The sequence below is a fragment of the Panthera pardus genome, unplaced genomic scaffold (genome assembly GCF_024362965.1).
Source record: "Panthera pardus isolate Hobbes unplaced genomic scaffold, ASM2436296v1 HiC_scaffold_11, whole genome shotgun sequence".
NCBI classification, from domain to species: domain Eukaryota; kingdom Metazoa; phylum Chordata; class Mammalia; order Carnivora; family Felidae; genus Panthera; species Panthera pardus.
In genome coordinates this window covers 42,890,291-42,905,786 of record NW_026526666.1, presented here as the reverse complement: position 1 = coordinate 42,905,786, position 15,496 = coordinate 42,890,291, and the positions used below count along the sequence as shown (strand labels likewise).

At 38.7% G+C, this 15,496-nt stretch overlaps 1 protein-coding gene across 3 annotated transcripts in view; it reads left to right on the top strand.

Moving 5' to 3' along the window:
- The window catches only part of ST6GALNAC3 (ST6 N-acetylgalactosaminide alpha-2,6-sialyltransferase 3), a 535,005-nt gene extending 519,734 nt beyond the window's left edge, over window positions 1-15,271 (top strand). For 2 of the 3 annotated variants that reach the window (XM_053893750.1, XM_053893742.1), the window contains exons 4-5: window positions 11,860-11,967; window positions 13,052-15,271. In XM_053893750.1, the coding sequence (XP_053749725.1) occupies window positions 11,860-11,967; window positions 13,052-13,238 (295 nt within the window). In that variant the 3' untranslated portion in view covers window positions 13,239-15,271. The remainder of the gene's footprint in view (window positions 1-11,859; window positions 11,968-13,051) is intronic. The other variant, XM_053893755.1, reaches the window with a different exon arrangement.
- The last annotated feature ends 225 nt before the right edge of the window (window positions 15,272-15,496 follow it).

The following is a 15,496-nucleotide window of genomic DNA, read 5'->3' as shown; positions in this document are numbered from 1 at the left end:
TCACAGTAAGAATGTTCTCCTCTCAAACCACATCCTGTCTCAAGAATAGAGAGAAAAATGGATTTTTTTTTAGGACTGAAATTCCTGAACAAAATTAAATTGGGATAACTTTCTACCTTAGTGGGCAAAAGCTGGTTTATAGGTGAGACTCCAGTAGCTTTGACTGTTTCAAGGAAGATTCCATCACCACATCATTTGACTTTAGGTGTTCTGCCACAGCAGACAGACTCCCTTTCGAGGGATTTGCTCATGCTAGAGTAGAACTAGATGAGTGCCTGCTTGGATACACAGGTGATGGCCTATCATTTCCAAAGGTGCTATGTAAGGTAGTCAGTGACTTCAGCCTGTTGGAAAACTGACAAATAGGCCTCCTTCTCTTAGAAACAAAACTTATCAGTGCCTGGAGATCTGTATGTTAGTTGTTGCTTCTGACCTTTTCTAATTGAATTATCCTTCTTTAGTGAGCCAGATAAAAACAATTTTAATAGATGGGGGAAATGGGGATACTGCTTAGCTTTTCCTATTAAAAATAAATATGCCACATGAAATAATTTATTTCAGGACTTATTGAGCCATTTAACTCCGTCAAAAAAGTGGTAATAGCTTCAGATAGGTAGCAAAATTCGTCTTTCTTAACCAGAAGAATGTGAGAGCTACTTTGTGTTTTTTTAAATTTCACAATTATGTATAGCTGATTGCTTAGGCCCTGGCTGAGGCTGGTTTACTGACAATCCCAGCGGTATTGTAGGCTTTAGCAAGAAGGTTGGATATCCACTTTCCTTCAGTGGTGTGAAATAACCTCAAATCTCTGTCTTCAATCCTTGTTAAAACTTTCAGTTGTCTAAGAGTTATTTCTAAACACAAATTTTCATTTTGAAAGAGAAACAAGGGCTCAGAAAGCATTTTTGTCAGAAGCAAGTTTGAGTCTGATTCTGTGCTAGGATTATTTCTTGAGGAAATATTGGTTGGTTGGTTTCATTCAAGTTCCAGTTAAGTCAAAAAGCTAAGGGAAAGTGACTCATTTCATTTCTGTTTTAAAAAATGAAAAGTAGGAAAGAAAGGGCTTTTATCTACTTAGATGTACTCCTACCTGATTACAATCTTTACTTTTTTTTCTGCTTCAGTCTTAAAGAAAGTATATGCAGAAAAAATGGATGATAAGAGAACTAGAAGAAAAAGTCAAAACCTCCTATTAATTACCTTTATCAGGTTAGCAGTGGAACAGGGACCTATGCCTTGGGTAGAGGAAGGTGATTAGCATTCAGAATACTGAAGCCCACATCAATTTAGGAAGGGCATGATTTCAAGATAAGTTGAAGGGTAAGTTAGAAAGAAGCAATTTCTTAAGCCAAAGTATAACTAGGATCAGATCAAATAGTGATTGTTAATAAGAGTTAAAGATTAGTTAGAAGTAAAGCCCCTAATTATACCTAGAGTTTTTAATAGACTCATTTTTTTGGAAAGGGTCTTATAAGTCAACCAATCCAACATCATATCTCTGGTTTCAAGTAACAGACTCCTCCTCCAGCAGACACAAGCCAAAGAGAAGAATTTATTGAAAGGTTATAGAACCTAAGGGCTGAAAGCCATGTCTGGGGAATGAAGTAGATCTAGGAACTTGATCATTATTTCAGAAGTTGTGCCTTCATGTTTTTTTTAAAGTTGATACAGGGGCGCCAGGGTGGCTCAGTCAGTTAAGCATCCGACTTTGGCTCAGGTCATGATCTCACGGTTCGTGAGTTCAAGCCCCACAAAGGGCCCTGTGTTGACAGCGCAAAACCTGGAGCCTGCTTTGACTTCTGTGTCTCCCTCTCTCTCTGCCCCTCCCCTACTCATGCTCTGTCTTTCTCTCTCTCTCTCTCTCTCTCTCTCTCTCTCAAAAAGGAATAAAAACAATAAAAAATATAAAAATATTAAAGTTGATGCATATATCTGCACCTGTGGCATACAGCTATTGTTTGAACATGACCATGGCTGAAATTCTAAAAACTGTTTTGAATCCTGAAGTTATAAATACAAATCTATAAAGTGGTGGTAGTAACTCTATACTAAAATATACAGCTGTACCCTCCAGCATGGGCTATGTTACCATGACTGCTATTACAGAACTTTAGTGATGAAAGACCCTAAGCCTACCTATGCTATTCTTGTTCTGCCATCAAAAAAAAAAAAAAAATTGTGGCCCAAGAAGTGGCATGTTCAAGATTTCCTAGAGGGTTAACAATAGAATCTGAAGACTTGAAGTTCTTTGATTACTGTCCTATCAGACAGTGGTGTCTGATCGCCTTGGGCGATTCTGAGACCCACGACTGAGAAAGAGTTTAGTTAAGAACCTGAATTTTCTGGTGTCAACTGTCCTTGGGTAAGTCATTTATAACTCCCTGAAGCTTCATTTGTTTAATGGGGATATTAATACCCCCCCATAGGTTGGGGTTGATGTGAGGATTTAATGACATGACCTATACACAGCTCTTGGAACAATGTCTCATACAGATAAATGCTCCATGAGTGGTAGCAGTTATTATTATTAATAATAAAAAGAAAAGTTTAGTCAGCTCTTTGCTGCATAACAAATAACCCTGAAACTCAATGGCTTATAAGAACACTTATTTCCTACTCACAGGTTATGATCAGCTATAACTCTGCTAAGCTTAGCTGAACTTGGCTCCAGTTTTGGGCCCATGTCTGCTGCATGCGTTACCTCATCCCAGGATCTGGGCTAAAAAGCACCCCCTCCTGGGATGTGTTGTTCCTATGATGGAGGGAAGACTTGTAAGAAATGGGAGCCACATGATGCTTTTTAAATGTTCTACTGGGAACTATTAATACTACTTCTGTTCCATTGGTCAAAGCAAGTCATTTGCCAAGTCCAAAGTCAGTGAGGCAGGGAAGTTACTGCACTCACAAGCAAGCCATGTTCTGGGAGGGAATGAACAATACAATGTAATACAGGAAAGATGAAAAAAAAAAATCTATGGTTATTGAGACAAGGGCCTCTAAGGTAGCTTGAATAGTTTGAAAGTAGAACCTACACAGGCTGTCCATAACTTCTCATGTCTTCCAAATTATGGGCCATTAGGGAAAGCAGAGGTCCAAGGCAAACAACAGAGTTTGGAGACAGAGATTGGTTATAAGGGGACACAGTAGCATCTCTTCCTGTAGAAGCTTTACTTGCTGGTGGAGATGTTGCTTTCGAGGTCATTTAGTTCAGTGTCTCTAGAGCTGAAACGTATTTTAAAAGGTTCACATTTTAAATTTTCATTCATCAGAAAAATCCAGTAACTTCAATGTTTATATCAAAAGTGTTGCCCTTTAAAATGGCATAGATCGAGAGCCTCCAGGTAGGTATTGAGGAAGGCTGCTTGCTCAGGACTTGTAACTTAGTTTATAACACAGACAGACACTACTGGGTACATCTGTTATCATCACACATATTTTAATTGTTTTTATTCTTAGTCATATATTGTTTACATTTGTTCTCAATCCTGAATTAATGAGGAATTTAATGAGGAAGGAAAAAACATAATTCTGCCAATTTTTCCCTAGATACTTTCCTCCAGATCCATAAATTTCCATCATCTGAAAAGACTAACTATATAGAACATCAAGATATCTCTAATATTTCAAAGCATAATGTAAGGAAGAAAAATAAATCAGTGTTATGTATGTATCCTGTCTCTAACCAATAATCTATTATGAAAATAAACAAACACATGATGTTTTGAGGTCCATTCCAGATTAGAGGACATATGAGAACTACTCTGTATTCCCTTTATTCTCATACCTCAGTGCAACTACAGAGGCCATTCCCTCTGTTTGAGAGTCTCTTCCTTCTCCTTTTTCTGCCTGGTGTTCTCATTTCACCTTAATCCACAGCCCAGCTCTTACTTCTAGCTGGGAAAGGAATCGCCAATTCCCCTCAGCTGTGTCTGTTGCTCTTCCCACGGTAGTCCCACAGCACTTTAAGGAAATTACCTCCTTGATAGCTCGATTGGTGAATGTGGTCATTAAGCCTGTCTCCCCCACTTGACCCTGAGTTGAGATCAGGGGCAACTTGGTATTTCCCAGGCTGTCGTACTGTGCCTCACACCCACATGTGACTGGAGGAGAGTAAGCAGAATGAGCTTGATGAGATTAGAAACTGAAGGGAACGTGGGAGAGAGCATTTCAGGAAGAAGGAATGTGTATATCAGCAAAATGAGTAAAAAGACAAAAACTGGCATGTACAAGATATGTTTAAAGCTCAAAAAATGAACACATATGATGAGATGGGAGTTCACGAGTAGTCCTGGAAAATACAGTGGGGAGTTTAGGTTTGTGGGAGAGATGCCCATTGTCTTAGCTTGTTTGGGCTGCCATAACAAAATACCCGAGACTGAACACAACAGAAATTTACTTTCTCACAGTGCTGGAGCCTGGAAGTCCTAGATCTTGGTGCCAGCATGGACAGTTTCTGGTGAAAGCTGTCTTCCTGGTTCACAGCCTTCTCACTGTGTTCTCAAATGATGCAGAAAAAAGAGAGTTCTGTGGTCTCCTCTCCCCCCCCCTCCTCCTCCTCCTCCTCCTCCTCCTCCTCCTCTACTTGCACTCATCCCATCATGAGGGCCCGTCCTCTTGACCTAGTGTAAAGCAAATTACCTTCCCAAAATCACATCTCCAAATGCCATCAAATTGGGCATTGGAGCTTCAACATAAGAATTTGGAGGGAATACCATTCGGTCAATAGTATATGGTTAAGGAGCCAGACTGGCCTTAATGAAGTGGGCCAACGAGATCTAACCGTCCATCCCTGACATTCCTGAGGTTACATTGTTCATTTAAGAAAGTGAATGAAACTCCAGAAATCAACATTTCCAATTGAAGGGGCTTAAAAGCCAAAGGGCAAGAGCAAAATAGCCTTTTAATTTCTGAGATGAATGAACAAAGTAATTTTTGTGAGTGGTATCTTCTATTTCTACAGCAGCCATAAATCATACCTTTGGGAGCTGTACCATTTTACTTTTAAATGTACATTTTGGAAAGAACACAGTCGTTTCTTATTATGCTCCTTTTGTACAATTTCACTGCATTCATCACGAGCCAGAGAGTCCTGTTGATTCTATGGCAGGAAAACTATTTGTTATATTCACAGTCCAAGTGCCTACTGATTAGCCCAGGCATCATATTTGCTGATTGGGATTTCTCCATTTACTCATGGTCCATTTTTCATTACTTTTCAGGCCTAGATTTCTTTCATTTGATGCATTCTCTTAAGAATCACTGTCCACAATATGATATTTTCACCCATTTGAGAAGTGTATGTCCATTTACAAGTGATTCAAGCCAACATCAAGAATTCTGCTGCTCCATTTGCAGAAACTTGTTGCTGCCTAAAGATTTGCTGGGCATGTACCATTGATAGATAGTACAAATATACAGTGTTAATATAATGGGAAAACTCCAGAGTATTTCCATAGCTCCTGACTATCGAATAATATACAAAAATATATGACTTGGGGACAGCTGAAATTGTTTCCACACTTTGAGCTCTGCTTCCATTAGACTGGTTCACAATATTAGATTGAATCCCAAGGTGCTACTGATAATCATCAGCTGTTTTTCTTGCCCAGTCTCTTTGTTAAAATGCGTTCTTTCATTATCCGTGGGCCTTTGAAAAAATGGGGGAAAGAAGGTTTTTAATTGAATAATCTGTATTCTGTCAGGTATTCCTCCTCCCTAGGAGAGTATATGGAAACTTACTTTGCTATTTTTATTTATCCTGCCAGTATCGTATATTGATGAGAGAACTGAGATCCAATAGTGTTAAAACAAGACATGAAATATTGATTAATTCTTTTTTTAAATTCCCTTTTTACTCATGAGTATAGCAGATTTCAGAAGCTGCTGCCAATATTGTGCTCTCCAATAAACCTCCATTATTAGAGGGTCTTGATCCCCTTTGGGCTTTGATAAATGATAATTATGCTTTTAAAATGTTAGCTTGGAGTGCCCCAGGCTTTGTTTTCATCAGTTCATAGAAGGAATGAGTAAGAAACAATAAAATTTAGGCTGCAAAGTTTGAGCTAAAGACCCCCAAAGGAACCCTTCCATGAAGAGGAAGCAACTAGCGACTGAAGCAACTTAGACTCCTCATCCTTGCTCCTACCTGACACATTTTTCCTTTTCCCATTGCACATTCCCCACTGCAGGTCAGGACTTGCCTTTCAGGCCTAGGCCAAGTGAATTTGCTGATTCCTAGGGCTGTATTAGAAGGTGAGATGATGATTTAGTATTAGCCAAATGTGAATGGCTTCAGATAGATTAGTAAAGAGAAAGAATAAGATGTTTGGCTGAATGAGGAAAACCAGTGGGACAGTCAACAGAGTGGGCAGAATGGGAACTGTAGATAGGGATAACCTGAATTTTTAGGATCAGGGACATCTTTGAGGCAAACTACTCTAAGCCAAGTGTAGGCACTGGGGAATTGAGAAATCTATTACCCTTTTAGGGCACAGGTGATCTTGGAACAGAGGGGAATCTGGTGAGATATCAAAAAGAAGTTACCGCACAGAGCAGCACACACACCCCCAACAAAGAATTATCTCATCTAAAATATCAACAGTGCTGAGATTGAGAAACCCTGACATAGAGAAAGTGCTATTATTTCATCCATCAAAGATAAGCTTCTTGAGTTCAGAACCCAAGTCACTGAGCTAATGGTGTTCAATAATTAGCAGAGCATCCTATGAATACATAGTAGATTCAGTTTAATCCAGTTTTCTTTTGAAGGGTATTCATTTTAGTTTCTTCAGTTCCTCCCCTGAAATTAGCCAAAAGGGAAATCTCACTCATTAGAAAGTTCCAGCTTGCCAGGTAATAGGGGAAAAATGCTTCACAATATGTGCAGAAATGAGAAGATGAGAGAACATGCTCAGAAGCAAAAGTACAGGTGAATGAAGCATGCTGACAGCCAAAGATAGTGAGATTGGTAAAAATAAGGATAGCTTGACAGACAACGAATCCCTGTGGGCATGTGATGACCTTTAGACATCAAGAAACAGTAAGTAAACATCAAGGGGCAAGGTAGCTTATATTTTATTGGTAATAAACTAGATGAAAGATCATATTTTAAATGATATGCCTTCAAGCATGTGCTATATCAAGGTGTTGACAGCATCATTTTTCCAAGAGATGAGCAAGTAAATTTAAGTAGTTTCCAAGTAGTAAGTATCTTGATTACCAAGGAGCAATGGGATGTAAAGTGTGGCCAGTGGAAACAAATGATTGATAGCTTCCTCTTAACACTCCTGCCTTTACTTTTCTCTGCACGGCTCATTATTCTGCCACATTAATTTAAGCTTTCTTACTGTATTGAATTAGGGGCTTAAATTCTCTTATCATCCCTATGGGAATTTTGATTGTTTATTTGTAGATGACAATAATTGTTTTTATCGATCCCCAAATGTAGAAGGTATAAAAAGTGCTAGAGCTGATGGCCAGCTGGTACATAGTTAGGGCTGCGTGCACAAGTGACAAATTACAAGACAATATTTGGCCCCAGAGGAGACCCTTTAGGAATTTTTTAAAGCATCTTATAGTTATTACTAGTTCTCTTCTATCTGAAAAGCATAAACAATTTCACATATGTCAGCTAAAGTCTTTTTGTTGTTTTTATTGAACCTCAAAAGGTCTACTTGAGTAAAATTTATATATCCTTATTTCTAGTACATCCACACAGCAGGAGAGTTTGGAATGGTGTAGCTACAAAAATTCCCAGGGCCAGTGCCATCCAGGCCCAGTGAGTTCCATTAGAGACCCAGATCACCAGGGCAATTATTCAGAATTCTTGGATTAATCTAGCAGTTGCCATTATGCCACTGCGAGTATCTTTAGATGACATTAACTCCAAGCATTTTGAGAAGAAACCACTTTGCAGTCACCGACATGGGTAGGAAACCTCACATGATTTCACATCCCAAATTTATCAGAGGAACCAGAGAGAGAAAATGCAACTGTCTAATTAAAGTGCTGTTTTTAGGACAGGACACTTAAGCAGTATGAGCCCCCTCAGCCTGAATCAAATGCAACACAGCTTGCTTGAAGATTTTCAGGCAATTATGATCTGTCTATCCAGAAATAAAATAAATCAGGTTAGGCTTAAAGGTAATTAAGTATCAGAGACATGGTAAATTTTCCTTAGTAGTTGGTAACATGGAAAGATATTTAACCAGGTGCCAAACTCTGAAATTCTTGACCTTCTTTTCCTGTGGTAGAGAGAAGGTAGATACGTAGAGGACCCACTTCGACAGTTGCATCCTATTTATCCTTGGGTTCTGTTCTGAAGGTTTGTTGCTCAGCTCTCAACTAAGTTGAACCAGAATGAGCCAGGAGAGTTCTTTTGCAGAATAGAGGTCCATATGTCACACAAATGATCTTCCTTCCTTTATTCTGGAGTTATAATATTATCTTGGCCTTAACAGTTAGCAATTCCAAGGCCAAACTGACTCCCAAGAAAAACACATAAAAAGAAAATTTGCCCTAATTTAGGTTTACTTTTTCTCTCAAACTAAGCTTTAGTCTCAATACTACGATCTAGTTGTGTCCTTGGTCTTGGACATCCATTCCAGCACATTCCATGAGCAGTAGTGTGAAAGAAGGAAATACGGAGCTCCTTCCTCCAAAAGTTTAGTGGCTATAGCCACTACCATTGCAAGGTAAAAACTTTGCACCATTTTTATATATGCCTTAGGCATTTAGTGGCAGACCCACCGCAGAAGTGGACATTAAATGTGATCTCACTGATTAAGGTGTACATTAATTATACATTCAACATGTGTGGAGCATGTTACTGTAGAATGGGTAAAGCTATTAAGGGTGATGATCACAGAAGCAATTGATTTTAAAATTGGAAAAAACCTTAGATGTGACTTAGTCCAACCATCTCATTTTAGAGACAAGGAAATTAAGATAAACATGTTTTCCAAGGCTTGATAGTGGCAAACCTGGAATGTGAAACCAGATATCCACATTCTCAATTCCATACCTATTCTCTACTGACTCTGGAACACATGGGATTGTGTTTTGTTAAACTGTATTGTGATTGTTTTAACAGGTGTGCTACTAGACCATATATTCTTTAAGAAAGTATTCATCACTAACTTCTAGCATAGGATCCCAATAAATGTCTGTTAAAAATACCAATAAATGGGTGAATGAGTGAGATCTGTTCTCCTCCTCATGTACAAATAAATGCTGTAATGTTTAGTTGATCTCTGCTAGTGCATGGTCAGCCTAGTAATGAAGAAAGAGAGGGTAGAAAGCTTGAAAAAATAGAATGAGAAGGCAAGAAGAGTAAATGGTGTATACAATTCAAGTAGGAATATAACCAGAAAAAATTCAGCACGCAGACAAAATTTCTAGATTCGATTTGGGAGCTTTTAATCAAGACTCTTGCCTATTCTGATCTCTCCCAGTTTTCAAATAAGGACTTTTAAGCAGATGGTGCTTTAAGCAGTTCTCATCATTGCTGCTCCCCCTCAGACCCCAGAACACAGGATGGACCACAAGTTAAGTTGTATAATAAGCAAAGTTGCTCTTGAGTGTATTTCACCTCCCTCTGGTACATCTTCCCACCCATTTGGCACCCATTCCTAACCCATGCGGCTGCTGCTCTTCTTATCACAGAGGAAAGTGCATGTAACTCAATGTGGTCCTGTTTCTGGAATATTTCCCATTTAGGACGTACACCAGGAAATACAAAGAAAGACAACTTACATAGTGGATTTCAGACTCAGTGGCAAATGAGCAGAGGGGATGGATATATATATGGACTGGGTTTTTCTCTCCTTACAAATCATCCAAGTCAATTAAAATGAAAGTGAGAAAATCCAGTTACCAACCCCCACTATGAGCTTATATTGCTCCTGAACTTCTTACGTGTTGTAAGTAATTTGGTACTAAACGATGCCTGTTTAAAAAAAAAGAATCAAAGGATTCGGGGTTCTAATTATAGCACACCGATGGTTTGGTACTAGAGAACTGTATCCACAATATAGGACATCAGTGGGCAGCATCTACTGGCTGGTGGGCTCTACCTAGAGAGTGGTTATCAGTGGCTACGTGTCAGGTTCTAGAAGAGCTGGCTATGCTCCCATATGCCAGGAAGTCTAAATGGAAGGTACAACATTTAGTCTTTTTTAGAAATGGTGCTCCACAGTTGCCAGATAACCTGGCAAGACCCAATGCCCCTATGGAAAGACATTAAGGAGATAGGCAGTCATTCATTTAGATGGATTGGGTCCCCTTGACTAAAGCCAAGCATGGAGATCCAGCTTTTCATCCAATGCTCCCTTGAGCTGCTGAAGTTTGGCAGACTCTTCCAGTCAGCACTACATCTTAACTACATCAGCCACTCTCCTCCTTCAGTGACTGTGATTCCCATCTTTTCCTTAAACATACCGAGCGCACTTCCACATTTGTGGTTTTGCCCTTTACATTTCCTCTTCCTGGAACACTTTCCTCTCCTATGGTCTGTTGAGCAAGTGGCATCTGTCTCCTATCACCAAAGGTAGAAATCCAAGCACTTCTTCCCACTGTACCTTATTTGAATCGGCAAGAAAAATACAATACGGTCAAACACTGGATGGAGCATTACTTTACTCACATTGAGAAGAGACAGAAAAAGATCAGCTCCAATAGTGAGCCTTGGTCCCCACGGCCAATGGGTCCTTCCTGGCAGCTAATTCAGAGCCCTTGGCCTACATGCAACCTGTCTTGTGATGCAGAACAAAGAACCCTGTCCACTCTTGGCAGGGGACAGATATAATAGTGGGTTTGGTCAGGTGTCATGTAACATGCATACTTAAGCAGAACAAAGGAGTACATATTGAGTCTGAAACAAGAAAAGATGAATTCCCACACAAGGCAATAGCCTGGAACAGGCTGTGAGGGCTCCTTATCTCTTATTAAGGAAGTGTTCCAGGCTCAAGGCTCATTCTTAATGCAGCCAAGATGAGAGCTGGAAGACTGTACGCATGAGACTGTCTTTTCCAATATGTTCCACCATAGCTTCTTCCTATTCCCACCCCTCCGCCAACAACCATCCCCTGTCCCCCACCCCCAGATTTTGCTCCTATTATCAAAGAGGCCTTCTCTCGCCAACCTTTATAAACACAGCCACCTCAAAATCTATGAAGACAGAAGCATTGGTTGTTTTGATAATTGCTGTTATCGCCAGCATCTACAACAGTGAATGCACATAGTAGGTGTTCGATAAAAACGTGTTGAAAAGATTGGTAACATGGGTCTTACAAAGGAAAAGTCTTGTCTCATGATGTCTGGAAATCAGTAAAGGAAAACTTTGCAGATGCTTTCCTAGACCAAGTAATTCACCTACACACTGCATCTAATTTACACTGAGAAACCCAACAAGTCTTAAAGAAAGTGATATGTCCAGGTAAGCAAGATAACACCATTATCATTCAGTTTCCATCAGGGCTCCAAGCAGCTTTAGAAAACCTGTCCTCTGATATACAGCACTAATTTGTGTCTTACGGAAAATCAAATAAATTATTTTTTTACCCGAAGGGAGCAGGATTATTTGACTTCAGATATTTGCCATATGGCTTCTCTTCCATACAGCATAGCTCCTAGGCTTAAGGTAGTAAGAGTAAGAGCATGCCTATAAATTATTCAGAGATAATTCAAAATAAGTGTGTATCTTTGACAGATTGTCAAGTTTCTTAATGCTTCTTCCTGATAACAAGTGCTATGTTTTTGATAAAAGGTTGCTCGTTTCTCACCACACTTTATTGTTGTTCTGTGTATGTGTTTTGTTTGTTTTGTTTTGTTCATTATTGTTTGTTTTTGTTCCCCCCACAGAGTCCAGTCTGGCTCTTATCTCAGCACGGGGTGGTTTACCTTCATTCTGGCCATGGATGCCTGCTATGGCATTCACGTCTACGGGATGATAAATGACACCTACTGCAAGTAAGATCACAGGAAATTATTTTTATGCATCTCCAATTCTGATATCTTGTCAAAATATCACAATTCATTTTAATACCATAAATCGGAAAAACAGATAAAGCAACAATTATTTCCCGGTGCTCTTTGCTGACATGACATTTTATTGTCAGCACATCAAGTTGTGACTTTTAGGGGTGATAAAAAGAAAAATATTTACTACAATCTAATGTCAAATGTCAGAAGGAACATTTTTCCCTTAATCAGTGGCATATCAGGGATTTGTGGCTTGGAAATACAGAACAAGTTTAGTGGTTATTTAATTTGCAAAGCAAGTTTGTCATTTCTGCTGCTCTAAGGGTTTGATGGATAGCTAGCTACTCAATGGTTATATTTGGTCATGAAGGACAAAATGTCCTGAAGCCTCAGAGAAGCTGACAGCTTAACAAGAATTCCTGGAAATTATATTTCACTAATAAGTGAGTAATCTGCCAGATACTTATTTAAAATGGGTATGTTTGTCCATAGTATATCCCTGCTGGAGGGGTTGTTTCTAATTATTTAATAAAAAAAAAAACCTTCCATGCTTCATCAAAGTAATGAAATGGATTTCCCTACTAAGAATTGGCATAATTTAATTCAGAGAGTATTGTAATCATATTGTCCAAATGGTAACTAAACCACAATCTTCATGATCAAATATTTCTACCCTAACTGTAAGTATAATGGAGCACAGATGAACCGAATATCTTACCCTGAAAAATTACAAAGCTTCTTTAAGCTCTGCAAGAGCATCAGGCTATCCAAAGTTTGCTTCCATTATATACCATTTCCTCCTTCAAGGGATAGGTATATGTTTGAATGCAATTGGTGTGATGTATAAATTTTATTTGATTTATTAAAGCACTAAGGGTCTGGTACATCTTCCTAAAAGCTTTTATACATAATAGCTTTTAACTGAGTTCATGGACAAGAATCATGCATGGGTTTGCAAGTAAATGCATTTACTGGGCACATAATGGATTCTTGCAAATCACTGCTTCATTCTTCATCTTAATTCTTCTCTCCTTTTCTTTTTTTTTTTTTTTTTTTTTTTGTTCTTTTTTAGGACAGAAGGATATAGAAAAGTCCCCTATCATTACTATGAACAAGGAAGAGATGAGTGTGATGAATATTTTCTTCATGAACATGCTCCATATGGGGGGCATAGGTTTATCACTGAAAAGAAAGTGTTTGCTAAATGGGCCAAGAAACACAGGATAATATTCACACACCCAAACTGGACAGTGTCTTGATGTTAGTTTTTCTGATCTTGCCACAACACTTGACATGGTAATACCACAACTGTGATGATATTGATGCTAATGACGATGATGGTGATGACAAGGACAACAATGATGATCAAGTCTGTACATTCTCAGATATGGATGGTGACCCTGCCAGTAATTTGAACTTGGGATTTCATGGAGGGTGGTTGTGCTCTTTCCATTTATTCTGAAGGTTCAACATTACATACTGCACTTTATAATTTAACTGGAATTGAAATGAAGGCCAGTAACATGACAGCCGTGACCTAAGAAATGGGAAGATTATCCTTCAAGATAGCTGCCCAGTATTCTTGAACAGTGAGTAACTTTCAAAAGCCATGGGATTTGGCCTCGTGAGACTAGGTTATTGACTCTATGGTCTCTTCAACTTGAGCAGCTCCACCATCTTGAATGGTTGATTGTCAAACACTGACCCAAGAAATTCTATCTGGGTACAAGTATTGTACCACACTTACTAGTTAGCCTAGAGGCAGTGAAGGAATCTTCCTGACATACCATGGTCCTATAGTACCTCCTACAGCTGAAGCCTCAGGCCATTTCTTGATTAACAAGGGAGATATCATGGCCATCCTACCCATCAGGATTATTCAACAATTCAAACACTTAATTCAAAATGGGCCAACTAGCAGATCTTGATGGATTTCTGCTCCCACCACTCCATTCTCACTACCCCAAACAATATAACCTAACCCGGTACTAGAGTGATCTCTATTACTGTTTAGTTATTTTTGGTTGAATCCTAAATATTTCAGAAAGCTATTTAACATGTAAGATACCAACACTGTAATAACATATACTGTGAAAACATTCTTAAAACATAACCAAAAGGGTTTACTAACTCTATTTCAACATCCAACAACACAAAAATATATGCTTTTTAAAATCATGAAACGAGGAAAGCAAAGCATATTTTTACATCAATTTGTATCCTACCATACTTCATAATATATATTTGTATATTCAAATTTCTATTTTATAGGCTCAAGATGCATCTCTCCATACATTACATTATTGTTGCCAAGTGCCAACTGTTAGACATGGAGAGGAGATGATTCCTTGTATTAAATCTGACCAGAACTTTTGCCTTCTTGGGGTTTATTTTCCCCACAGTGTATCAGTTGTTATACCATAATAACAACAATAATAATGACCTTAATGTCCAAAGTGCTTTGTCATGTAGAGTCCTCATACATATGCTGTCTCATGTGATGCCTGTGACCATCCATTGGGCTATTGCCTGCACATTCTGACACCTCCTTAGCAGATAAACTGTAATTTGTTAATTGCTTTGATATATTCCAGATCTTCCCTTTGCTAATATTTGTATAGAATAGCATTTATGTAGACTAGTAACCAATTGATTTCAGTGCCAAATATAATACATCAGGATATGCAAAAAGTATCACAAGGATGGTCTTGGCCATACACTGGGACTCCTGTGAACGTAAGTACTTTTGATTTTTTTTTTAAATGACTCTTTTTAGGTAGAGAAAAATGAGGAAGCAGGACAACAGGAGGGAATGAATGCAGAGAAATACAGTCTCCTGTCCCCATCTTGAGATGACATTGTTCTCCATATAGTCATTGTTCGTTAAATATTAGAGGACTGATTTGCTGAGAGAGTCACTGAGAGACCAAAAATATCCTTGCAAATGATTCAAAAGATGCAGCCAAGCTTAACTTACAGAGAATGATTTGGAGGATGAGAGTGATGATACATTTCACCTTAGGAGGTCTTTACCATGCTAGGTCCCATGATTAGTTCTCATTAAATGAGCCATCTTGGACTAAAGCCTCTTTGCTGCTCTCTGCTGCCATTTTGATAACACCAATACATCCATGAAAATGACCAAACACCACGGTGGAACTGTTACTGTTGTTATTCTTCTGTTGTTTCCTCATGTGGTTTTCAGTTCTGTGTATGTCAAGATTTTTTGAGCTAATGATGGATAGGATTGCCCACGCAAAGAAAAATAAACAGATGCAAACGTTAAAATTGTAATACAGACTGTTTAACCCCCTGTTGTGATATAAAAGTTCCACTTTTAAATATAAAGGAACATGTGATTCTCAGAATGATTCAGGGAATGACACAATTTATTTAGTTTTCTGGTAAATGCAGGGGTAAACCTATTTGTTTCAGTCCTTACCAAAAAGAAACTTTCAACACTTGCCTGCTCTCCTGTCTCTCTATGAAGAAGACTTAGCAGGAGACTTTGTAGTGG